General features: G+C 42.1%; 1 protein-coding gene across 1 annotated transcript in view; it reads right to left on the minus strand.

Moving 5' to 3' along the window:
* The window catches only part of ADAMTSL1 (ADAMTS like 1), a 256,986-nt gene that overhangs the window by 137,328 nt on the left and 93,235 nt on the right, over window positions 1–26,423 (minus strand). Inside the window, exons 6-9 of the mRNA XM_081844758.1 lie at window positions 23,813–23,887; window positions 20,397–20,554; window positions 10,902–11,013; window positions 6,174–6,312 (exon numbers count right to left, since the gene is read on the minus strand). Coding sequence (XP_081700884.1) covers window positions 6,174–6,312; window positions 10,902–11,013; window positions 20,397–20,554; window positions 23,813–23,887 — 484 coding nt within the window. The remainder of the gene's footprint in view (window positions 1–6,173; window positions 6,313–10,901; window positions 11,014–20,396; window positions 20,555–23,812; window positions 23,888–26,423) is intronic.

Consider the following 26,423-nt stretch of genomic DNA (forward strand, 5'->3'; position numbering starts at 1 on the left):
CAGATTCCAGGGAAACAACTCTGCACATGCAACCAAACCCCCTTGCTGCAGATGTTTTGTGTTGTACAGATGGACCTCAGGGGAGGTGTGCACACCATCCAGGGCTACTCAACATGGGCCCACTCTGTGCTTCCAGATTCTTCGTCTGGAAGCCCTAGTACACCCCAGATGTTCCACCCCAATGTGCTATGAGAGCTCAATGACTTTTTCTTAAGCAGAAGCCGTCCTGGGAGGCTGCAGTTTTCCAAGCAGAAGAAAAGCAAGAGGAAATGAGGTGCTTAACCCCTTCTTCTGTGGCTGTCTGCTCAAGATCAACCTACACACCCACCCCAGCTGCTCCCCTCTGTTGGGGTTTGAGGCTCTTTCAGCAAGTCTGAGGAGGAAGGGCCTTGCATATTAGACTGCATTACGGATAAGGACGTAAAGCTGGAAGAGAGTCCTGACAGGATGTTTTCTTAACTAATTAGAGAGGTCTTTTCAGTTCATTTCAAATTGGCAGGTTACGCTGGAAATTTCTTAACTGCCTTGCTCTTATTCTGTCATCACGTTGCTGAAAAGTATTTAAATAGATAGCAATTATGAGGCAAATATCACAGTCAATCTGTATTCCTGTTTCCACTAAATTTGTGATCAGAAGAGCAACGAGACAAGTATTTTGGCACATTGTGTGTATGGGAAGGGCCTCTTTGTCAATGCCTGCAAGATATGAGTCCTTAGCAGTCTCGGTTAGCGGTAGAATGCTTTCCGCTGTGCTAGCTGCCCTGCAACTGGGACTCATAAGGCAAGCGAGCTCCCACATGAAACCTCAGACTGCCAGTCAATAATTAAGCAGCAGAATTCAATCTGGAGGGCAGTGGGCCTGTGCTGCGTGCTACTGTTGAATTGTTTCTTTAAATTTTAGGTTTCATTATTGTTCCACAAGATGTGTATGTCTTTAAGGGCCAGAGCAAATAACATGACCTAGTTTTACATTTGTGAAGCAGTATAGCAGGTGCTGTTAAGTTATGTTAATTAAGCTGTTGGGTATAGTATATAAAGAGCAGCAAGTAGCTCTCTCAGTACCCTGGTGGATGGGTCACACTTATTGATATAATGTAATTTAGTGTAAAAGAAGTTTTTGTTTTTGTTATTAAACCAAGCAAAAGTTACTTTTGTGTTTCTTGAATGTGTGGTCTCCCCAGCACACCTTCTGCAGCCAAACTAATCTGCAAATAACCAATAGTTACAGATGCAGCTTTTCTGCAAATTGGCTCCACCTCTGTGTGGGGACGCATTGTGGGCGAGCAACCAAGCCTCCCCCCTCAGTGTGGGGGGCGGGACTGTGTCCCGCCTTACCCTGGGGAGGCCTGGCCATGCCAGTTAGCCAAGTGGCCAATCAGGCGGCTTGGGGAGCATGGCTGGGACCAATTTAAACCACAGCGCGATATTGAACCGGCCCTTTTCAGCCTCATGCCACAGATCTCCTGCTCTCCCACCCTTTGTACAGGTTGCATCATTGGCCTTGCTACGGACTTCAGTTGGTCGCTGTTCAGGGGCCTGGTAGGACTTTTTCCACTTGGCAAATTGGGACTGGCCACTTGGTTTTCGCCTACCTCGTAGCAATCGTCACAACTTTGTAAGGTTTGGCGGTTAGGCATTGGAATAGCGTTGTGTGGGGAAGGGGAGGTGCGGCCATCACCTGCCCCTCCATGCTCAAGGGTATTCCGTTAAAGGAATCTGGGGGCGTGGATATTGTCCAAAGCCTGGGGAGGGGCTAGGGCCATGCCACAACCCCAGTGGGAACCCAGGGGGGCTCGAGTCGATCCGCATCAGTGGGGCTCCCCCTACTGGAGGTTTACCCTTACCAGACTCCCTGCAAGGCGGGCAAGAGTCAGATATAGTCTGTTGATGCCAGTGCCTAAGCCAATACCGCTCACATTCTGTAACCAATAAAGTTGTGGCCTAAATTTTGCCCATTAACATTAACCTAAAATTCTGTGTCCTTGTGTCTTTATTCTCATGGGGGTGGCTTGGAGCTTTGACACGCAAAGCAGTATCATCAGAAGAACAGTTGTGGGTTGTGTGTGCTAGCCTTTCCCACTGCACCTCTTTTCACCTCCGTCACTTCCGAAAGTCATCCTTTCAGCCACTTCCCCCCTAGATTGTGTTTCTAGCACAAACGCAAGAACCCATATGGAGGAAAACTGGCTGTGAGGAATTCAAATCCCATGCTCCCAACTCTGCTTTGCAGTGGTGACCAAGTGAGAAGCGCCATCTTTTCTTGGTGACTGTAGTCATTGGTCTTTAGTGGGTCAAATGTCTTCTCTCTGCCATCGTGATCGTGCCAAATATGGATACTCAGCGGGGTGGTGGGGGAGCAGGAAATGGATGAACCCAACCTATGCATGTAAAGGCTAGAAGGAATCATTTTCGTTTGTCAAATGTGTAGGTGGAATTTTTCCAGCATTGTCTGTACAATGGAAGGAATTTGAAATAAAGGCACAAGATGACTTTGTTAGGACAAGCAGAGATAGGGTGGGTAACCGAGTGTCATTTCGGGTGTTAAAAGGTATGCACAGTTAAGTAACATCAGCATAAGGCTATAATTAATGTGGAAAGGAAAAAAAACCAGGTGATTTGCCTATCATACGCAACCTCCCAGGCGCCTGTCTGTAGCCTGCAGTGTGAATAGCGAAAAGATGGATAGCGCAAACACATGAGAAACCCACTCAGATCAAGGGCCTGAGTAAAGCTTATTCTTAATATTGGTGAAAATGGATTAATTAAACCAATTAGCTGGTGGGGGGGGGCTATTCTGCAGTGCTCTTTTAGAGCAGGTTTCCCTGCTGAGGATATATATATTGCTTCCAAGAGCAAATGCAGTTATGAGAAAGGTCCTATACTACAGTCACATTACTGACTAAGCCAACTTCATTCTGGTAGGTCCCATAAGTGGAAGAGAAGACTCTTGCATCTAAAGGACTCCTGCCCTTCAGGATCCGTATGTCAGCAGCCTCACGTTGATCCGTCTTGTATAAGAGCAAAAATTACTTCCCTGACATCTGCCCAGAAGTTATTTTTCTCTTTCTTTTGATATGCATGCACCATGCAGCCACCTGTCTTAACATTTATGTATATGTAGTGTCAGGTTATATATATACATATACATATACATATACATACATATATATATATATATATATATATATATATATATAAAACCAAACTGGAAAACAGCTTTGAAATCAGTTCCCAGAAACAAATGGCGTGTGTGAGCTCTAATATAATAAACATCAAGAAAGGCAAACATTTAAAAATGAATGGCAAAAATAAATACCCAGGCATGTTTAATCTTTATTTTGCAGGCACCACTGACATTTTGAGCGGCCTGCCGTGTGTCTCCCTCTGCTTATGGCACACTGCAACTTCCAAATTTGTGAAAATGCACTTTTCTATTTACCCTGATAATTCAGGCTGGCACAGCATGTAGACACCAGGTTGTACCTGTACGCAGCACATCAGCCGTATCTTGTGCTCAATAATGCCTGTTTCTGTTGCTCTGGGCAGGCCAGGGCACAGAGCTATCACGCTACCTACAAACAATTTCTTAGGCAGGCCACAGCTAGCCGATTACAGTGTAACAGCAGAAAAGCAGAGGAATGCACAGGTTTGCTTTCCTTGCTCCTGTTAGTGCTACGGTTTATTATAAATCTGGTTTGTGGTCATGTTCTTTGCTGGAGGCCAATTCTGCCTTAATTGTTAACTCCTATTTTGCGCAATCTCTTTCCATATTGCTTATCCTTTTCAGGCAAACGTTTAACATCACTGAATGTTAAATGCCCTGCTCACTGTATTCTCTTTTTTTTTTTTTTTTAAATAATTTTTATTGATTTTACAACATAAACAAAAAACAAATAAACATAACACGACTTCCCCAAACCTCCCCTTCCCTGCATCTATATTTTAAAATTTTTAGCAATTCTTCATCCCATTTTTATATTTAGTTCTCTTTAAAAAAATTCTATTTTATAAATTTCAATTTATAGCTGTAATTCTTTGTATCCAATCCCTTGACATCTTAACATTCCGAAATTTTACAACAATTTTTAAGATAGATTTTAAATTTTTTCCAGTCCTCCTCCACTGTCTCTTTCCTCTGGTCACGGATTCTGCCGGTCATCTCTGCCAGTCCCATAAATTCAGTCACCTTGGTCTGCCATTCTTCCAGAGTAGGTAATTCTTTAGTCTTCCAATACTTCGCCAAAAGGATTCTTGCTGCTGTTGTTGCATACATAAAAAAGGTCCTATCTTTCTTTGGTACCAATTGGCCGACCATGCCCAGGAGAAAAGCCTCCGGTTTCTTTACAAATGTCCACTTAAGGATTTTCTTAATTTCATTATAGATCATTTCCCAGTAGGCCTTAATCTTTGGGCAGGTCCACCAAAGGTGATAAAAAGTTCCTTCACATTCATTGCACTTCCAACAATTGTTATTGGGCAAATGATATATCTTTGCGAGCTTGACTGGAGTCATGTACCACCTATAGATCATTTTCATTATGTTCTCTTTCAGGGCACTGCATGCCGTAAATTTAATACCTGTGGTCCATAACTGCTCCCAGTCAGCAAACATAATATCATGACCAATATCCTGTGCCCACTTAATCATAGCTGATTTAACCGTTTCATCCTGTGTATTCCATTTTAGCAGCAGATTATACATTCTAGACAAATTCTTAGTATTGGGTTCTAGCAATTCTGTTTCTAACTTTGACCTCTCCTTCTGAAATCCTAGTTTTCTGTCCTGCTCACTGTATTCTCAGAGCTCTTATTTTATCTGTTTTGGGGGGGGGGCCCTTGGCCCCTCAGCCCCTCCTAGAAGGCACCCCTGGCTGAGTTAAAGAAAGCTATCAGAAGTGGGCTTTTGTGTTAAAAAGCTGTGAGCTCAGGTCAGGTCCTAGAGACAAATTCCCAAGCTCAAAATATGATCAGAGGTACCTGCGTCTTTGATTCTAATCGCATGTCTTTTGTAGCTAGACTTTGAGGTAGCTAGATTCTGGCAGCTAGACTTTGAGGTTCTAGAAAAATAAAACCAAAGTAGATCCAACAAGCCTGAAGTCTGTCTCTCCCCTGCTCTGACGAGACCCAATTCTCATTATTTTTCTGTGTTGGCAATTGATTTTTTTTTAAAAAAAACCCAACCAAAACCAGAAACACACCATAAGGTTCCCAGCAGAAGGAGTGGGAACATTTGATCAAAGGTCAAAGGTGACAAGCAATAAAGCCCTGGTCAATACTTAATTTTCATGAAGTGCCCTTTTCAAATTGGAAGAATATAACATTCAATAATACAAGGTGGCTGGAATTTCATCTATGTTATCATTCTACTGCTATCAGTATTTTTCTCCTTTCAACCATCAGAAACACTTGATGAAAACACAAACCAACAAACCTTCTCCTCATTGATAAAGTTGTGGATAAATGCCAGTGATATGGGATGGGCATTTCTCCATAAATGTTTCCACAGATATATCTCCCCCCTACCCCCCCCCTTGCTCAAAAGAAATTATCTTTTTCTGAAAATGCAGCTTCATAATGACTGGAAGAAGACCATTCAAAGTTGGGGCAATTGCAAAGTTGTGAATTAGTTTTTGTTCCCAGGTAACCATCCCTTGAAAGCATATATAGTAAGTTTAACTTACTATAAGATATGCTAAAATGAGCATATCTTCAGTTTTCAGTGACTTCATTCTTTCTTAAACTTTCGACAACATAAGGACACGTACAGTATGCTATTGATCTCTCTTTCTCTCATATACGTATATTCAATAAATATAATTTCCAATTGCATAACGAAATTACTTTGAATATCCCACTTTTCAGTGCAATCCTAAAAAACATGCCTACTCAGAGACATCAGCTACATTAACAACTCTTTCAAGAGTTGTCCACCACATTTACCTCAAAAATGCTAAATCAGATCCCAGTTAATTTACTACACCAGAACAGAAAATCTCCTGGGATTTCCCCCCCCCCCCGCCCCAATTCAAGATGTTCCGATCAATGTGGTTACATTAATTTGTACATGCCGGCTGGATAACAAGCTATTTGCAATCCTCTCAATATCTAAACAATAAATTAACTGGTCTGATTTTGCTCAGTGTAAACTATCTCAAAATTGTGAACAGACTTACCTGGCAGGGCAAGGATCCAGGTTGCACTCCTGAAGTTTTGGCTTTGGCTTGATGTTTTCAGGGTAGTAGTGGCAGTATTGATCAGAGACCACTCTATTGCTTCTCAGATCATAGCACTCGGCAGAAGTCAGCTGGTAACCTTAAAAAAAAATCCAGACTCAGAAAAGACAAAGACAACTACGCAACTCTGAATTAACTCACAGTGCTAAGGTTTGTGATACTGGGCTAAAATACTAACCAGAATGTACTTGCTAGCCTAAAAAGACCTTGCAAGTGGATCTTAGGAATGTAATTATAGAATGTAGGAATGTAAACATTGTTCCAAATGTTCGTTTCTCTTTTGGTCACATGTATCACTAGAGCTAAGAGGCTAGGTACAAATTAACAAACCTACGTGGCTGAGTCATGATGGGGTTTTTTAAAGGTATGAAATGCAGCTTTGGGAAACCATTGTTTAGAGAGGTGAAGCAGTCGTGGAGAAGATGCTTAAGTCCTTTCTCACCTGCATCCAATCGTAACAGCATCCCTCCACGTGGTTTCCAAAAATGTGACTGGAAGTCACTGTTAATTTCTCAGTTATCTGTGAAAATTTCGTGTAAACACGTTCCCCCAATAATTATTTACACATACAAAATTAAAAAGGACAAGTGATCCATTGCCCTACAATAACTTTAACTATTACATTGTCACATATCTTGAGGCCTGAACAATTTATCAAGACAATAGGTGAAATCCTGTTCTGCTGTTCTGTTCATGAAATGGCTGTTGATCCAAGAGAGTCATTCCCTAATGGAAGAGAAGAGATGATTTTCTCTTATTCTCCTTTCCCTGCAGGCCCTTGACTCTTTCCCACAATATTTATGAGGGTCCCTCCCCCAACCCTCTGAAACAGATTTCCAGGGAGTTCTGAGTCCTGCAGTGGGGAAAGGAGAACTGGCAAGAATTGCTTCTCTTGCATTGACAGACACCTTCACTGGATCAAGAGCTATTCTGCAAGTATAACAGCAGTATTGGATTTCGCCTATTGCCGAAGCCTTTCAAAAAGAAACATTCGAAAGTATCAGCTTCCCAGCTATTGTTTTATTCTGGGGATTTTATTTAATTCAAAGTCACTGCTGTATATAAAGTATAATTCAGAGTTAACAAAGGTCGGTGGATACTGTCGATGGCAGTTTCCTTGAGAGGAACAAGAAGTTTATAGAATGCCTGTCGTTGGCCCTTGCTTTTCTTAAGGTGGAAATTGATTCCTTTTGCCTCTTCTTGGTTAGCTGCATGCTGATGTCAACTGCAATATTATACGGTTCTCTTTTATAGAGGGTTAATGCCCTAGGTTGATTTCTGTACAACAACCTCAGATTCTTAAGCTTGGTGCTACAGAAATCTAAAATGATAAAGTAGTAAAAGCAAAGTGAAACTTCCCCTGACTGCTCGTATCTTTCGGGTTGATTTATCTTTCCCCTTAAAGTCCAGCTTTTGCATTCTGCATTACGAGTCTCCTTCTGAGCATTTCCTCCCTTTCCCCCTATAATTTCCCATATGGGAGTATCGACTGTTGTGACCTAATTTCAATTACCAGATACCAGTTCTCTCTAGGTGCTGCTATCCTTGACCACAAAGATTGCATAACTCCCCCGGAGGCTGTCATGACAAGTCACTGTGACAATTCCTCTAATGAAATTGTTTGAAAATCGTTGGAAGAGGCAAGGGGAAGTTCAACTCACAGGCTTCTTCCCAGTGCACTAGGATTCAGTATGCCTGCATCACATATGTAGTACCCAATATCACACGGCAAGTTGTTAACTTTGCCCTTTCATTTGCCTTACTGCGTCCAATAAATTGGATCTCTTCCTCCAATCAAGTTGCAGAGCTGATGATGAGTTATGGAATCAAAAGCACATGCTGGATTACATTAAAAGTAAAAACAAAAATATAGCTCCAAAAAGTATGCAAATAAATAGACCCTGTTTCTGTAATATGGCTAACTTCACCTATAGGGTGAAATTTAGGTGCATTTTTTTGTAAAAGGAACAGCTTGACAAATGAACATGTTCAGTAGTTTTAACGGTATTGAACTTAATTCTCTCTTCAGGCCAACTTTCAAGATTATACTTTTCAACCAGGATTTGGAAAACACGTAGGGGTGAAATGGGTAGATCATGGCTGATATGCTTCTTTGTAAACCTGGAATGTCCCAAAGGAATTGTGCCATGCACATAATCTGAAGATAGTCAGAAAAGCTTTGTGAGATGTTTCCTCATATTCATATTGAACATTTCTGAAATTAGTGAAAGCCACGACTTCAGTCCTTCTTTGGCAACTGCAAATATTTTCAGAACATGCATATCTATCTATCTCTATATTTAACTTGGGATACAGGAACTGACTTTCTAAACAGAGAAGTAATCTGGGAAGGAGAGATGGTTTACAGTATAAGAGTGAAAAGCAAGTCATTAATCAGTGGTATTGATGCATCCTTGTGGACCACACTGGAGTTATAAATAGCAACGAACCACCTTCTATAATTATCCTCCACAGAAATACACTTCCCTTGGGACAGATAACGCTGCAAATGAGATGCAGTGTTTTTGCCAGCACACCTGGGAAAAGACTCACACACCAGCAACTTGGAGAAAGGTTATATTGACTGAAACGTAACAAAATTCGAGGATCTGCAAACCAACAAGCTGATTCACCACATCAAGATATAGTCAGGACGGGGAAGCTCCCTGAGGGTTAAACTTCCGCATGACCAATGGGCAGGATGAGAGGCCTTGCCTGTGATGGAGTTGCATTCGAAGGAACCCTTCCTCATGCCCTGGAGGCCCTGGAAATCTGGGGTCTGCATGCACACTGTGGTGTGGTTCAGCGTTCTCCCCAGGATGCATGTCAAGAAAAAGGGAGCCCCCAATTACCCCAGCGGAGCCAAAGGTGACTCAGAGCATCCTTAACCCAGCACTGCCTCATTTGTTTACCCCTTAACTCTTGCCCAGGCTAATCGCCAATTAGACCAAATAAAGCGTGTTGTCCCTCATGGAGAGCATGTGTTGTGGTGGGGGCTAGCAAGACACCCCACTGTTGCTGGGAGGGAAATAAGGGAGTTGGCCACCATTTTCAATGAGATTCTTGTTGCTGGGGAGATTTGTATGTTGCCATTTCATGATTGACAGCCTAAGTTGATAAAAGCCCTGTGCGCAGCATTGAGCTTCCTCTTTTCGCTGCACGCATCAGATCAGCTGCCCACCCTCCCTAATTTAGGGTTGTTTGCTTGACCTTGCTATGCCTGTCATGGGGTCATCTGCTTTTGGGGCAAGGGCCTGGTAGGAATTTTGTCCATTTGGCTGATTGGCTGGTGCCATTTGGTTTTTGCCTACTGCGTAGCAAATCGTCACAACTTGTAAGGTTGCGGTTAGGCATTGGTTTTATGAATTGGTTGGTGGAGGGGCATGTATTGTCTGTGCCTGCCCCTCCAATGCTGCTGCTGAAAGGGTATTCTATTAAATGAATCCAGGGGCTCGCCATACTTTTGTCCAAACCCCTGTCAAGGGGTTAGGGCCACATAAGAGCCCCTGGGAGCATTTGGGGAGAGTTGAGGGCATGGTTCCCAGCTCCGTCTCTCTCCCCAAAACATTTTCCCTTTCTGACTTCGCAGGCGTGCGAATGTCAGTCTGTCCCCATGCGGGGTCAGATAGTCACAACCAATGCCTAAGCAGCCGCTCCCATTTTCTGTATTTTAATAAAGTTGTGGCCAAAATTATGACAAAAACCTTAAACAAAAATTATGCGTCAATTGTGTTTTTATTTGGGGTGGCTTGGGGACCTCGACACGCAAACAGTGCTATTCCAAACAAGACTCGCAGCAGCATGAATGAGGCAAAAACGAAGAGCCCAAGGGCAATTGAAAGGGCTTCTTGCCCCCCCCCAATTTCTACTTTGCCCCTTGAACAGGCAACTAGCGGAGCCCATACTGCATAGGGAGGTGGGTTGGGTGCAGAAAAGAGAAACTGCAATATTTAGGGAGTGGAGGGAGCTCATAAGGCAAGTCCTCCTCCCCTCTCTGATTGGCAGCAGAAGCCACAATTCTGGGGCAAAACAAGGAAGTCTTTTTCCTGGGGGAACTAAGATGTGGCAAATCAGCTTCCATGCTAATTGGGTGTGAATGGCATTTTCCAAGCACCTTTCCTAGAGGTAGCTGTACTGTACAGAAGTACAGTGGTGCCTCGCAAGACGAAATTAATCCGTTCTGTGAGGCTCTTCGTATAGCGGTTTTTTCGTCTTGCAAAGCAAGCCCATTGACAGTTTAGCGGATTAGCGCTATTAGCGGTTTAGCGGCTTTTAGCGGATCAGCTGATAAGCGGCTTAGCGGCTTAGGAAAAGGGGGAAAAGGGGGGGAACCCGCAGGAACTCGCAAGACATTTCGTCTTGCTAAGCAAGCCCATAGGGAAATTCGTTTTGCGAAGCGCCTCCAAAACCGAAAACCCTTTCGTCTAGCGGGTTTTCCGTCTTGCGAGGCGTTCGTCTTGCGGGGCACCACTGTACTAATAAGATACAAATCAACACTCCCCCCCCCAAGCAATTCCTAACAGGTGAAATCCATTCCAAGATGAAGAGTCAACAAGAGTTAATTCAGAATGAGCAAAACTCATTCCCATTTTTTTAGGCAACAACAACTTAACCTTATGTATATTGGTACAGAATGCAAATCGCTATAAACAATGTTAAATTTATTACCTCCACCACAGGAAGCGGAACAAGGAAAGAAATCAGTTTCTCTCCATCGGTGAATAATAGGTTGGTAGAAAATAAACTGAACCGTACTGTCGGCAGCACCAGCGTAACGGATCTGAAAAGGAGAAACGCTGAAGGTAAAGTTGAAAGGTATGTAGCGCAGGTATCAAACACCTGTACAGTTCACAAAATATAATAAAAAACACGGATGGTAATATTCAGAGCAGGAGAAACATGTTACACCTTCTGCTGGAACTATGTCAAAATGTATATACAGAAGTATTAAACAAGGGATGCATATCAAGGTAAATTAGGCAGGCTGTGAATCCCAAAGCAACAAAACAACACCACCACAAACTGGCTTATAAGAATAAAACCACATTTACTAGAATAATAGCTAGAATAGAGATAGACTTGTAACCATTCAAGCAACAAACATACTAAGGTGCCTTGTTAAGATACAGTTGTACATTTATCCACTCCATGTTTACAGTATTTCCAGGCTTTGTTTTGCACATGGCTCCTTAGTATGTTTGTTGCTTGAATGGTTACAAGTCTTATCTCTATTCTAGCTATTATCCTAGTAAATTTGGTTTTATACTTATAAGCCAGTTCATGGCGTTGTTGTTTTGTTGCATTATTATTACTGTTACTACATTTGATACTTTGTGTATATACTTTGCGAATCTTAAAGCCCTATGCGGCCTAGGACCCTCGTACCTACAAGACCGCCTCTCCTGGTATGCCTTAAGGGAGGACCTTAAGGTCAATAAATAACAACACTTTGGAAGTCCCGAGCCCTAAGGAGGTTAGATTGGGCTCAACCAGGGCCAGGGCCTTTTCAGCTCTGGCCCCGGTCTGGTGGAACGCCCTACTGCAGGAGATCAGGATCCTGCGGGATTTGATATCTTTCCACATGGGCCTGCAAGACAGAGCTGTTCCGCCTGGCCTTTGGGCTGGACTCAGTCTAACTCCCCTTTTTTTATTTATGGAACCCCTTATACAGGATTTCTATATAAATTTTGCTGGCCCATGTAGGTCCAGCATGGATAGTTGGCCCCGGTGAATATTTGACAATTTCTCCCCTTATGGCTTTGATCTATAGGCTACCACTAAAACGAGGCTGCATTTTAAGCTGCATTTTAAACTGTATCCTAACTTACATTTTAATCAACTTTTTGTGTGTGTGTGTTTTTTGTTTTAATGTTTTTACTGTATTTATATTCAGTGTTGGCCGCCCTGAGCACGGTCTTGGCCAGGGACGGTGGGGTATAAATAAATTTATTATTATTATTATTATTATTATTATTATTATTATTATTATTATTATCATTATATGCACTTTTCCATTTCCCTAGCAGTAAAGGGGAAACATGGAAGGCAACAGGGAAGCTGGCACAGTGGAAGTGCACTGCCAGTGACAAGTGGGGTGGGGGACAGATACAAAACCAATTGCATTATATCTGGATTACTTATTTCTTCAGGAAGTAAGAGGAACGTAAGTACTAATAAAATAGCATTTTAGCTGGGGGGGGGGGGGAGGAATGGGGGAACCAGGGCAGAAATGCTTCGGGATACGTTGAAAGATATAAGAGTTGCACTCTACTGAGGGAAAGCTGGTCTTTTAAAGATCAAGATAAACAGTGATGTCAAATTCCCCATTGGAATATATATATATATATATATATATATATATATATATATATATATATACACACACACACACACACACACACACACACACACACACACAGCTGTAGCAATGGAGGCGGCCTCTTGTACGGATTAATATCATTTTGTTGAACATGCAATAACCAGGATGTCCAATTCCTTGAAGTAGGGTGGTGCATTAATCAAGTATGGATCTGAACTTAACGAAAAGCCCCGCCGACTCTTGGGAACCAGAATGGTATCATGCTAGATGCTATTTGAAATCTCTTACTGGAATGTGCAGCAATGAAAGCTTTTGTAGCTTAGAAAGAGAGAGAGAGAGAGAGAGAGAGAGAGAGAGAGAGAGAAGGACCAACTACGTTGCCTGGATCTGAAAGGTCTCGTGTGTGAGGTCCTAGCCAGAGCATGATAAATGAGGAGAGAGATTACACAGGGACTAGTTGAAAGGGTTGAGTAGGTTCCACATCCCAAGTTGGGAAGACATAACAACCCAGATCCCCAAGGATTCTTGTCGTGTTGTCTGCTTGATTATCTGTCTTCTCTGACACAGAGAAAAGGCAGATGCAGATCAATCTCTTGAAATAAGTGGGAAGTTATTCAGACAGCCAGGAATACACTGCAATTAATCACAGATGGAAAAATAACATTACTAGGTGAACGAGGCAAAATAAATCAGTAAAAAGAAAGAAAAAAAAGAAAGAGTGTTTATTGTTTCATAAAAGCTGGATAGGCTTTGGGAGAAGAAGAGACTATTATGATTACCGTGTTGTCAGAATTTTGTTTGACAAGAGGTTAGACCTGGGTTCTGCAGCCCTCAGGCAGGATCAGCTGTTGACTAGGCACACATGTTGATTCTGCTGAAAGCTAAATGTTGTATCCTGTCTGCACACCCATTTTAAAACTTTGGACTATCTCTAAAAGCTGGGGAGAGAATCCACAAGCCAGGAAGCCGTGTCCCCATGTTGAAAAGGGAAGCATCTCTTCTCAATTCCACGTTCTGACTCATGATGTCTCTCAAAAGTAAGTGGTGCTGACTTCTATTGTGAATTAGTAAAATGGATTAAGGGGCTGCCTGTTTATGTTAGTCTTATGATTAGTTGGGTGACTTTTTAAATCTATTTTAAAGGTATTTTAAATTAAATTTTTTGTTGTTTTGCACCCAGTCCAGAATATCTCCGGGCTAAAGGGAATAAAGAACTAATAGACATAAATAAAACCAGGCAATTGCTGAGATGATACCAAAACACAATGGGTTTCTCCAGACACCCCATTGATTGAGCATTCATCCTGACTCAGGGGAATAAAAGGCTAAGGAATAAACTCAGCGCAAATCCAGAGTAGAATCCCTAAAACGGCTGGATTGGTGCTGGGTACGCCTCCTTCTGGCAACTCCTCCAGCCAAGCTGGTGCCAAACATCTTGCTCTGCTTTCCTTTGGGCCCCCTCAGCAAGCCTGAGAGGCCGTTGTTTCTATATTCCGTTCCACCTTAACAGATGTGTGGAGTTGTTGTATGTCACATGCCTGTTTACACTCCAGCACAGCTTGCTGGGAACTTCCGTTTTGTGTACAGCTTTTGCCTATGTCTCTTCCAGCACCATAATTCAAAAGCATCCATTCTTTGGCGATCAGCCTTCTTTATGGTCCAGCTCTCACTTCCATACATCACTACTGGGAAAACCATAGCTTTAACTATACGGACCTTTGTTGGCAAGGTGATGTCTCTGCTTTTTAATTATTATTATTACACCACCACAAATAATATCCACCAATGTTCCTAAATTGTTCTGCCTATTTTTATTTTTTGTGTGTGGCTAGTTGCCCTATTGGCCATCCCAACATTGGTTTCAGAAACCCAAGTTCAAGGGAAAGTACAGGTTCTAACTATGTCTGTTAAACGCATTGTACCATGGAAAACACTAAAGAGTGTTTATCGAAACCACACATGTGGTTAACACCCACCCACATTTGAAAGATGAAGTTTCTTTGAATCTGAAGGTACACAGTGGAAGCTGAAAGGAGCTCATGATTCCAGGGGCATGTTTAAGACCCAGTAAGTAATTTTTTATATGGAAGCATTTTCATATGGAAATAAGCATCTGAATTTGGCGAGACTTCCTGATGAACTTGCTTAGGATCACCACCGATGTCAGGAAACTTAAATAACGCAAATGGGTCCACTTAGCCCTGTGATTGCTTTGGTATCAAAACCACATGATATAATATATATGTATATATGAGTGATCCAGGAAAGGAGGAAAGGAAGGAAGCACCCGAAGCAATCAATGTCTTCCCCTTTGTTTCTAAATGATTTATCCGTTTACTGCAGATGCTGAAAACAACTGTATGCCTAGGCACCAGCTATTCCTCCAATCCCTTGTGAGCTAATATATGTCTGCTTTGATCAAACTTCACACAGATCCATAAATAACAGGGCTCTTTGTGATAAACACAATAAATAATCTTACGCTTGAAGCTATGATAGGAAATGGTGATTTGAAACATCTCTCTGGCAGTTAGTCACACTGAAAAACTTTTCAGTTTTAATCAGATAAGTTCACTTCCTTGTTGCTAAACAGAACTGTTTGGATTTTGGCAACGTGGGTCCCATCAATTTACTCCTGCCTGTTGGAGTTTACAGTAGCCTGACCTAAGATGCACATTCTAAGGTTACATCTGCTGTTGTCTGGTTTAATCAACATGGCATATTAATCGAGTTTCGCTAGGTCATCATCAAATAGCCATCTGCAAAAGGGGTATGGTCAGGTTAAGAAGAAAGAAGTTTCCACAAAGGAAAACACACTTCTAAGGAACTTGCAATTGCTTTCTTACGTGTTTTAGTATGGTGAATACCTAGCAGGTTAGGCCTGGAGATGGGATAGTCGCAGACTCAGGTCCATAGATGTATTAAATTGGTGGGGTGGAAGATTTTAGGCGCATGATGGAGTCAGAGTTCAGCAACCACTGGCTGCATCATTCCTCACTCCTGACTGGCCACATTTCCAGAGCAGCCCCAAAGAATTGGTTGATTTAGAATACTCATATCCCATTTTCACTAGCACACAGACCCAAGCTTTGAACTTGAAATCCATGTTTGGATTTAGTTTTGTCCATCTAAGATTGTTGAAAATGAGTTGAAAATGTCTGCCATCAGACCCTTTCAAAGATAAGGGGGGAAAGACATAGCGGACTGACACTAAATACCATGCTTTTCTGTGTATAAGACTAGGTTTTTTCCTTTTAAAATCATGCAAAAAAGTGGGGGTCGTCTTATACATGGGTAGTGCATAGGGTGTCTGTTTGATTGGTTGCTGCCGTGGCTGTCAACGGCTATTGTGCATGTTATTGGTTGCTGCATCAATGGGTGTTGTTGATTGGCCAACGCTGTGACAATTGGGCGGGCGATTGGCAGCATCTGCGTGCTGGTGAGTGATTTTCAGCATTCCCCCCTAAAAAACGCTCAACAACTTTTTGCCACATCTCCCCATTTTATGAAATTTCAGTCCCCCAAAATAGGGGGCATCTTATACATGGGGGCGTCTTATAGATGGAAAAGTACAGCAAGTACAGTTCTCCTAGTTTTTCTAAGGGTCTGTTCCTCAGAAAATAAGGAAACAAGGATTAATCACTATTACTAGATAAATATGCAAGTGTGGGATATATGCTTACAGACCCTCCAAGTGCCCCTGTTTCCCAGGGACAGTTCTGGATTTACAGAAGCCGTCCCAGTTTCTGATTTTGATCCCAGAATGTCCCGCTTTTATCCGACCCCTGAGCCAAGGAGATAAGTAACTATACAATGTTTAGAAGACATCTGAAGGCAGCCCTGTATAGGGAAGGTTTTTTTTTTAATGTTGAATCTTTTATTGTGTTTTTATATATGCTGGAAGCTGCCCAGATGGACAGAGTGTTGCCCTATTTTCATCAGAGAAATGTTGGAGGGCATGTGCTTGTTTTTTTGTTTGAGAAGCATATAAGTGAGGAATTCCTAGGACATGGTACTACAACACTGCCAGCACCTACAAAGCAATTATATCCATCTGCATTTGAGTTTCTGGGCTCCTCACACTGCAAGCACTCATGTCTCCAAGCAATTAATATGGCTGCCACTACAAGCAACACGGAATACCGTATAAACACCAAATGCCCAATGCTACATGGCCGCTATTCTGCCTTTTAATTTTGCTGCACCTGTGCACAAGTTTTTAGTTGTTAATAAAATTAAAATGTTAGGGCTGCACTGTTAATAATTATTCCCTAGGTCTAGAGGATCCTAGGAACTATAACTGGGAAGTGGCAAGGAATTGCAAGCAGAAAATTATGAGTACGTCACCTGACTACTAGTTCAATAATTCACTGAGGGAAGCCATGGCAGTGACAGGGATATAAAACCAATATATCATTGTAGTAAAGGCCACCATGATATAATACAACATTGCTTTAAATGTATTCACTAAGTATATGGAAAATTCTTTCAGTTGCTGACCTGATCACACATACTACTATTGTTAAAAGTACTATATACTCTAAGGATTGTTTTCAGATGCATTGCATTCTGCAATTCACAGCTAAAGGAACCTGTATTAGAAAAAAAAAGGAAATCTTTGGCACCTACATTCTGATCAGCAAATTCTCAGCTGAAACGAATGAAATGTTTGCATAATTGAGATTACATCTAGTTAGGTCATTTCACTTTTCTAAATGGAAACATTCATAGTAAGTGCTTTTAGAGAGAAAGGACACCCCCCCCTTCAACGATCAACCTTTTTATTACATTTTTGTTTAGTTCTGTTTGGTCCAGAATTGCCTTTCTGGAAAAATAAATCAGGACACTCTGATGAGAACACAATTCAGCCAAGACTGATGGCAATAAACCGCAATGGCTCTTTAAATTTTCCTTTTGGACTTAGCAATATCACTGTATAAAAGAGCTGTTGTAAGTTTAAAACAGTCAAAACAGTAAGGAAGGGTTTCCGAACTTGGGACTCCAGCTGGTTTTTTGGACTACAATTCCCATCATCCCTGACCACTAGTCCTGCTAGCTAGGGATGATGGGAGTTGTAGTCCAGAAACAGCTGGAGACCCAAGTTTGGGGAAACCTGCACAAAGGGCAAGAAAAGATGCAGGTACCATTGTTTGACTACCAAGAACTCTTAAGAAAAAAAGTTAAGAAAAGACAGAGGACAAGTGGTTCATTCTGCTGTACTGAAGAACAGCCGATGACCTATGAACATGTGTGGATTTTGATGAAGAGTAGCTGAAAATGTTTAACATCCTGCCTGTCGGGCATTTTATTTGGCGTGTGGCCACGGATGTGATTTTGAGCCTCCCACCCTACCATCAAAAGGCCACATTTCCCCCCCCCCCATCTCACACAAAGCATATCCAATCTTCATGCAAACATATGTCCTCTTCTATAGGTTGGTTGGAGGGCCTAATCCACATACCGTGTACTGGACCCAGATAATCCTATTGGCACCCTCTTTTGGTACCTTGTGTGAACTAACCTGAGATATACAGGTATAGTGATGAATGCAAATTTAATAACAACAACAACAACAACAACAACAACAACAACAACAACAACAACTGTTTTTGCATTGGGAATATTTCCTCAGCTGGACCAGATTGCTACATCTGGAGAGGGTTATGAAGGGCAGGTACAACACACACAAAAAGTCCACAGACTTAATTCTGTTCTATTTTCTTCAATTCAGTTTGATCCCATATTCTGCTTTCCACATAACCATTTGCATTTCCATCTGCCACAAGGTCATCAGAATCAGCTCACATCAAACACCCTCTGACACTGTATCCCACAATGAAAAATTTATGGTATCCTGGACACAATGCAATTTTTACAGCTTTACAGCTGAAATCCTTCAGGCCCTCTTGACCTACCTCCCCGCCCCCCAAAAAAGGGGTTTTATTTTATTGTAATTCCCAAATGCTCACATTTGTCTCTGCAATTTCACCCCCTTCCCCTACAGAATGTGCACACTGCCTCCAGCAATGTGTTTTATATTACCTGGAAGAATAGGAAAGCACTAATGTGAGGAAACAACTTGATTCTTACAGCCAGCACTGCGCAGAGCAGAACTTCAAAATTATACAAATGACTTCTTGACCAAAGCCAGCCTGTTCATCTTGAGAGGCTTGAGGTTTAGTTTTATATGCATTTTTACACCTTCTGTGAGACTGCAGAAGCATAAAAACCAGTGAATGATGAGCCTCAATCAGAGTCTAATTTGCCCACTTCAGCTTCATTTTATGCTGACTCTTATTTTAGCCGGGATCTCATAACCGACCTGCCTTTTCCCCAAGTGTTTCCTCCTCCACTCCATGAATGTGTTCATCCCTAAGAGCTTTGATTCTACTCTATTTAACTTGGCAATTTATTCATTAAGAAACAACATACGGAGCACTAGCAACAGCCTGCAACAACATATTTCCAATAAAAGTTTGCAACTCTTTGTACAGTGGTACCTCGGGTTACATATATTTCAGGTTACATATGCTTCAGGTTACAGACTCCGCCAACCCAGAAATAGTACCTCAGGTTAAGAACTTTGCTTCAGGTGAGAACAGAAATTGGGCGGCGGCGGCGGCGGCGCGGCAGCAGCAGCGGGAGGCCCCATTAGCTAAAGTGGTGCTTCAGGTTAAGAACAGGTTAAGAACGGAGCTCCGGAACGAATTAAGTAAGCAGAGGTACCACTGTATAGCTATCTTCCTAACGACCCACCCTCCCACCCACTACCCAATGCTGAACGAAAGCCCTTTTGGAGGGCTCATAGTTCTGATTCCTCAGAGGCGTGCAGGAGCGGCATATACAACATAAAGCCCAATGCACTACCTCCTGAAGAATTCTGGGAACCGCAGTTTGTTAAGGGTGCTGGGAATTGAAGGTATTTCCCAGGCAGTGAGCGATTTTACTTTCTTGGGCTCCATGATCACTGCAGATGGTGACAGCAGTCAGAAAACTAAAAGATGCCTCTTCTTGGGAGAAAAGCAATGACAAACCTAGACAGTATCTTAAAAAGCAGAGACATCACCTTGCCGACAAAATTAAAGCTATGGTTTTCCCAGTAGTGATGTATGGAAATAAGAGCTGGACCATAAAGGCAGCTGATCGCCGAAGAATTGATGCTTTTGAATTATGGTGCTGGAGGAGCTTCTTGAGAGTCTCGTGGACTGCAAGAAGATCAAAACTATCCATTCTGAAGGAAATCAGCCCTGAGTGCTCACTGGTAGGACAGATCCTGAAGCTGAGGCTCCAAGACTTTGGCCACCTCATGAGAAGAGAAGACTCCCTGGAAAAGACCCTGACGTTGGGAAAGACTGAGGGCACAAGAAGAAGGGGACGACAGAGGACGAGATGGTTGGACAGTGTTCTCGAGGCTACCAGCATGAGTTTGACCAAGCTGCGGGAGGCAGTGGAAGACAGGAGTGCCTGGCGTGCTCTGGTCCATGGGGTCATGAAGACACGACTAAACGGACACGACTAAACGACTAAACGACATGACTAAACGACTAAACAACAACAACCCAGGAATTGGAATGGGATGAAATGTGCTTCGAATTTATGGCGTGTACACAGCTACATGCAGAGGGGCAGTCACTCTCTTTAATCCCAAACTATAAGCATTGAGGGTCAACGGGGACTTTCTCCCCACCTGATTTCATAGGAGATACCCCATCTCTATGTCAATCTTGGCAGAGAGCTGGAAGGATAAGTGGCCTTTTGATACACTGCTTTTGAAGTGAACTGCCCGTTGTTTCGCACCCCCCTTTCCTTAAAAAGAACAGCATGGTTTAGTCATAGCTTCTCACCTTGACAGTGAAATCTGCAGTGAGGGGGCCAGGCATTCTCAGGATCTCTTTGTCTGGAAACTTCTGCAAGTCCACGCTAGAATTGTCCACGAGGAACGAACCTGTGGAGCCGAGACTGTTTTCGCCTTTCAAACCTTGCAGCGTCTTGGTTTCTAAATCTGGCAAACACAACACATTTAAGAGGAGGGTGTGCTTGTTTCGGCAGCTCGCGGAGAGAAAACAAGCAAGCAAAACGATTAGTACTGGGAATATCAAAGCACATTTGAAAGATATACTACGTTTTAAGGAAATGTCCTTTTTGCTGAGTGAGATGGATTTTCCCTCCATTAATAAGGAGCAGCCAATCATTTAAGTTGCCCTCACTAATGTCTATGCTTGTGAACATCTCTGTTAAGACCTGCACACAATCTTTTTCTACTTTATTCCAGTGTATTTTGGTCTCCTCTCTTTTTTCTATTTATTTATCTATTTTGGAGCCAGAAAAATTCCCAGTAGAATTAAGAAGGTGTTGTGTATATCTCTCTCTCTCTGTTTGTGTGTGTGTGTGTGTGTGCGTGCGTGCGCGCTGAGATTCCAAGCGGAAGTTGTACTCCTTCCTGGCCTCTTTCAGAATGAGATATAGAAGTATATAGAAAGGCTTTTATTCCAGAGCTAGCCAAGGAGAACAGAAAGCTCCAGCCAAAAAAGCTCCACAGGTCGGCCAGGATGAACTCTGTTTTAATAATGCATTTTCCACAGCGATGCAAAATCCCCTTCTACATTTCATGCAAAACACACACGATTCTGCACCAGGCAGTTAAACGAATTACCTAACTGGTTCACCAGCACCAACCCCTTCCTTGGACTTAGGTTGCGTTGTTAGCCCCAGAATGTTTTGAGAACATGGAAATGCATAGCAGAGAGAGGAGAAAGGAGAACAAAAATGAAGGAATAAAAGAACAGTGGCTGGGAGAGTCATGGATAGGATCAGGGATGGGGAAGATGTTCTTTACAGAACCAAATTGTTGGCTCAATGCCCAAGGGCTCAACCCCATTCCCCCCAGGGTATTTAATCCATGATGCAATAAGACAAGGGCATGACAAGTCACGGTGCAGAACAGAAATATGACCTGTTAAATGAAAACTGCCTTAGGTGTCAATCAGCTAGGCTTGTTAGGGAATTTCTTTCAGTATCTTCACATTACCGAAGCTGAACCAGGCTCAGTGTAACAGAGCACACTGGTTTCTTGCCAGGAGAACACATTTATTGCAAACACATGACAAGATCATGATCTTGTGTAAAGTTTACTCCAGGATGACATTCACCATCTGCCTATTACTTAGGAGTCATATTGGTCCTTCAGCTCACTTTGAATGAGATCATCCAAGGCACTGCTTACGTGGAGCTGATCTGCCTCTATTCTACAACTCTTCGCGATACACAATATTTATGATATCTAAGCTATGCTTGTGAAAGCATGGGTGTGTGTGTTTCGCTTTCTGTCTGATCTTCCATTTCACATATTTGCACTTTTCATTTCTCTCGACTGCTAAATAGCCTCACATAGCACTAGGCAGGATTGGCGAGGGGGAAGGGATAATTATTACGCACATGCAGAATCTTTGATAAACCAGTTAATATTATATGGCTGTACGAAACACCCATAAACTATTAACCCTCGTCTGGTGTTTAGAGATTTACGGAGATCCAGTTCTCACATTGTAACATTTAAGTGACTATGCATCTAACCAGAATTTATTGCAGATTTCTTCTGTGGGCTTTCTAGAATCTTGAAAATCATGTTATATTGTTCCCTGAAAACCAAGGGAGAACTGCACCATTTTAACGGTCACAACGAATTCAGTTAATATGCATCTTTTCACCTGCTTTCAACATCTCTTCCCTGGTGTATATTTTGTTTGGTTTAATTATCGTCTCTCTCTCTCTCTCTCTCTCTCTCTCTGTGTGTGTGTGTGTGTGTCCACAGCAGGTAAAAGGAACACTGTCCTGATCATCCAACATGTCACTGGCAATAAACTAAACTGATCTAGATGCTACTTTCACCACGAGGACAAACTTTTTACAGTGAATTCCCCACCTTCTGACTGTGTCGTCACAAAACACAGCTCAAGATGTTAAGTCGGCAGGACCATAATGCAATGAGCTTCCCTCTGACTTTTATTACTGTGGGATATGGCTGAGGACTGCATGACTCACAGAGCGACTTCGGCTTCATGAGATGCGAGAAATTGTAGGCTTAAAGCAAGACAAATAGGGGTTGCCCCTTTAAAAATCCAGCATCATCTCATCATGAATTACCTGTTCTTTGGGGAGGGGATACAATCCATGTTTCAACCATGTTAACATCCAAGTCAACTGCCTCTATTTGGGTGTACTCTGAACTCTTGTCTTCCATCACTGTATTTCATCATCTAATTCAATCCGTATCTCTAGGCCACGCTTCCTCAACCTCGGCCCTCCAGATGTTTTTGGCCTACAACTCCCATGATCCCTAGCTAGCAGGACCAGTGGTCAGGAATGATGGGAATTGTAGTCTCAAAACATCTGGAGGGCCAAAGTCGAGGAAGCCTGCTCTAGGCCCTCAGGAACATATATGGCTGTTAATGATTTTGGCTCCCTCATTTGAGCTCATGAAAAGAAGCCAACTGGAGACTCTGCAAGTCAGGACCTCGTTGGAATATTTACCTTCCAGTCCACTCAGATATCTTAAGTGGAGCTCGTGGTATGATATACTGCAAGCTCGTTGGGGATCTCCAGTGCATCTGCGTTCCTTATGTCCCACCCTTATTAAACCATAATCTCTGCTCCACTATCTTGGGTACTGGCATGCTTTCTTTGGGCAACATCCTTTAACAGCACAGTACAAAATGCACGTGTCTCCAAAGTCCAGAAATACCAAAGAAAACATATGAGCAAGAACATGTGCTAAGCTCATGAGCAGTGTGGTGTTTCCGCAGAGCAGCAGGAAAGCCTTCGCTGTATTCTCACCAACCAGCATAATCTTTTCTACGGCAGTCCTTTGCATCAAGCTGGCTAGAAAATTAGTGTTTTATTTATGGGTTAAATTATAGCTTCTTATAATTGTGCAGCTAACTGATGCTCTTGGGAGTGGCATTTGAGGATAGGGCTGACTCTCACATTGGGCAGGAGGGCAGGGGCACAGAAGCTGTAGAGTTGTTTTTGTTTTTTGGTAAATACAGCTCCACAGCATATTATGAGCATTTGACTATTATTGTGTAATTAACACACGCAATGCCGAAATAAGCTTCGAAGCATTTTTCATAGTGCAAAAACCAGGTTCATGCAAAGCATTCAATTGCAAATATATGCAATTAAAACACACAATTAAACAGCCCTGTTACAACAAGACCGCATTTAAAAACGGGAGGCCACAATAAAGTGTACTTTTACTCACAGAGATGATCAGGACCTTTCAGCACCAGGCGAACGTGTCGACTTCCGTAGGGAATAACAACCACGGTATCATCCGCTGGGTGGGGGAAGAGGGAGGCAAAAAACCATACATGATCAACAAGCAAAGGAAGTGCCCAAACAAGCAGTGAAAACAGTTCTTCATGGGAAAATGGCAAGCCAAGTTTTGGGCCACCTAAAAAGACAAACATTCAAACCCAATGAACCCTGAAGAACAGCTATATATGAAACAATTATGCTCTGCTCTACCGTCTCACAGACTTTGTGTGTGCTGCGCTGCGAAATACCCTTGTTTTCAAGGGAAAGCTATCACTTTAATTATACAGGGTTGCTTTGTAAAATAAACACTTATTACACGTCCATAGCAACAGCTGTTCTTGCAGATATTAGGCTACAAACCAGCTGTTTACTGACTTTCTTGTGAGCCTTCTCAGAAATTTGACTGTATTGTCATTAAACAGTTATCAACATTTTTACGGCAGAAGGCAAAGAGATATTTTATTGGCAAACAATGAGAATTTGATCTTTTTTTGGGGGGGGGATGAAATATTTACTTGGTTGGGATATTGGGATGTGGAAACTGGAAACTGGTGGGTTTGGTGGTCACATTGCTCAGATGATGGGGGCAAGGTGGTAGGACGGAATGGAGAGGAAATATCGCACAGGATCTACTAAACAAAACAAAACAAAAAAATTCCAACATTTTATCTTGTAAGATCTCCCCATTTTGGTGCTGGCTGGAGCAGCTCCGTAACTGACATTTGTAGGCAGAGAAAACAAAATTAGGTGCCAAACTCAAATACTTGAAACTCTTTATCCCAATCATCCCACCACTTTAAATTAAAATACATATTGGATGCCAGCTCAGGCCCCCCCTCCCCATTCTCATGCACTAAAACATTACCACAGCCTCAGAAACCAATAGAAAAACTATTTTAATGCATTTTTTTAATTCTTAGCAAGCATATTTACCTGCCTCAAACATTAGGAAAGGTCAGTGAAACCTTTGCTGCCTACCCTTGTAGTACAAAAAATTGGTTAATAAAAACTTAATGGAATGGGGCTGCTGAAAATAGAAAGTCTATGTTTACCCACAGGTCATCTGAAGTGCAAGCAACAGCAACCTTTCTATGTGAGCTTTAATTTTTTTTAAAAAAAATCCAGTAAGCTCAACACAGCCACAGTCTGTTCTTCTTTCTCTGTTGTGAAAATAGATTTGCTGTCCGCACTGCAAGTTCTGCTGTAGCCTTCTTTTGACTTTAAATGTTCAACTCCATCTTAAGAACTACCGTCCCATCTCACTCCTAAATGTGGATTATAAAATTTTTGCGGATATTCTGGCAAGTAGGTTTAAAAAAGTACTTAATGGAGTGATTCACAAGGACCAGGCGGGCTTTCTCCCTGGCAGGCATTTGTTTGACAACACTAGAAACATCATTGACATCTTGGAACTTTTACAAACAAATATCAATACGAGAGCGGTGTTAATTTTTATTGATGCGGAGAAAGCCTTTGACAACATATCCTGGATGTTTATGAAGAAAAACTTGGAAGGGATGGGAGTGGGACGGGGGTTTGAAAATGGAATAGAAGCAATCTATTCAGAGCAAAAAGCTAAACTGATAGTGAACAATGTGGTGACAGAGGAGTTTAAAATTGAAAAAGGGACACGACAGGGGTGCCCCTTATCCCCCCTTTTATTCATTTCAGTCCTGGAGGTGCTTTTGAACATGATTAGGGAGGACCGGTTGGTACAAGGAATCCAGGTCGGAGTGAAACAATATAAACTGAAAGCATTTGCAGATGATTTGGTTTTAACATTACAGGAGCCAGTATCTAGTACAACACAGTTTTAGAACTGATTTATGAATTTGGTTGAACAAGCAAAAAACTAAGGTTTTGGCTAAAAATTTGACACCTACAGAAACAGAGGAGTTTCAGAAAGAGACAGAACTAAATGTGGTTAAAAAAGTGAAATACCTAGGGGTTCATTTGACCTCCAAAAATCTGAATTTGTTTAAAGATAACTATGAAAAATGTTGGTCGGAAATCAAAAGAGATTTGGAAATTTGGTCAAGATTGAAACTTTCCTTGTTGGGTCGAATTGCAGCTATAAAAATGAATGTATTGCCGAAAATGTTATTTCTGTTCCAGGCCCTACAGATCGTGGACAAAGTGGAATGTTTTGGAAAGTGGCAGAAGGATATTTCTAAGTTTGTCTGGCAGGGCAAAAAGCCCCGAATAAAGTTTAAAATATTAACTGATTCGAAAGAAAGAGGGGGGTTTGCCCTGCCGGACTTGAGGTTGTATTATGAATCTGCAGCCTTCTGCTGGTTGAAAGATTGGTTTTTGTTGGAGAACACTGATGTCCTGGATCTGGAAGGGTTTGACAATGCTTTTGGTTGGCATGCATATTTGTGGTACGACAAGGTTAAAGTTCACAGATTGTTTAAAAACCATATTGTCAGAAGAGCAATATTTATGGTCTGGACCAAAATACAAAGACTTATTAGAGGGTAAGACCCCGAGGTGGCTATCACCGGTGGAAGCTAAGGCCCGAAAAAGACTTAATATGGAGGCCTACTGGCCGAAAT

Source organism: Podarcis erhardii (assembly GCF_964252035.2).
Source record: "Podarcis erhardii genome assembly, chromosome: 17".
In the NCBI taxonomy this organism is placed as follows: Eukaryota; Metazoa; Chordata; class Lepidosauria; order Squamata; family Lacertidae; genus Podarcis; species Podarcis erhardii.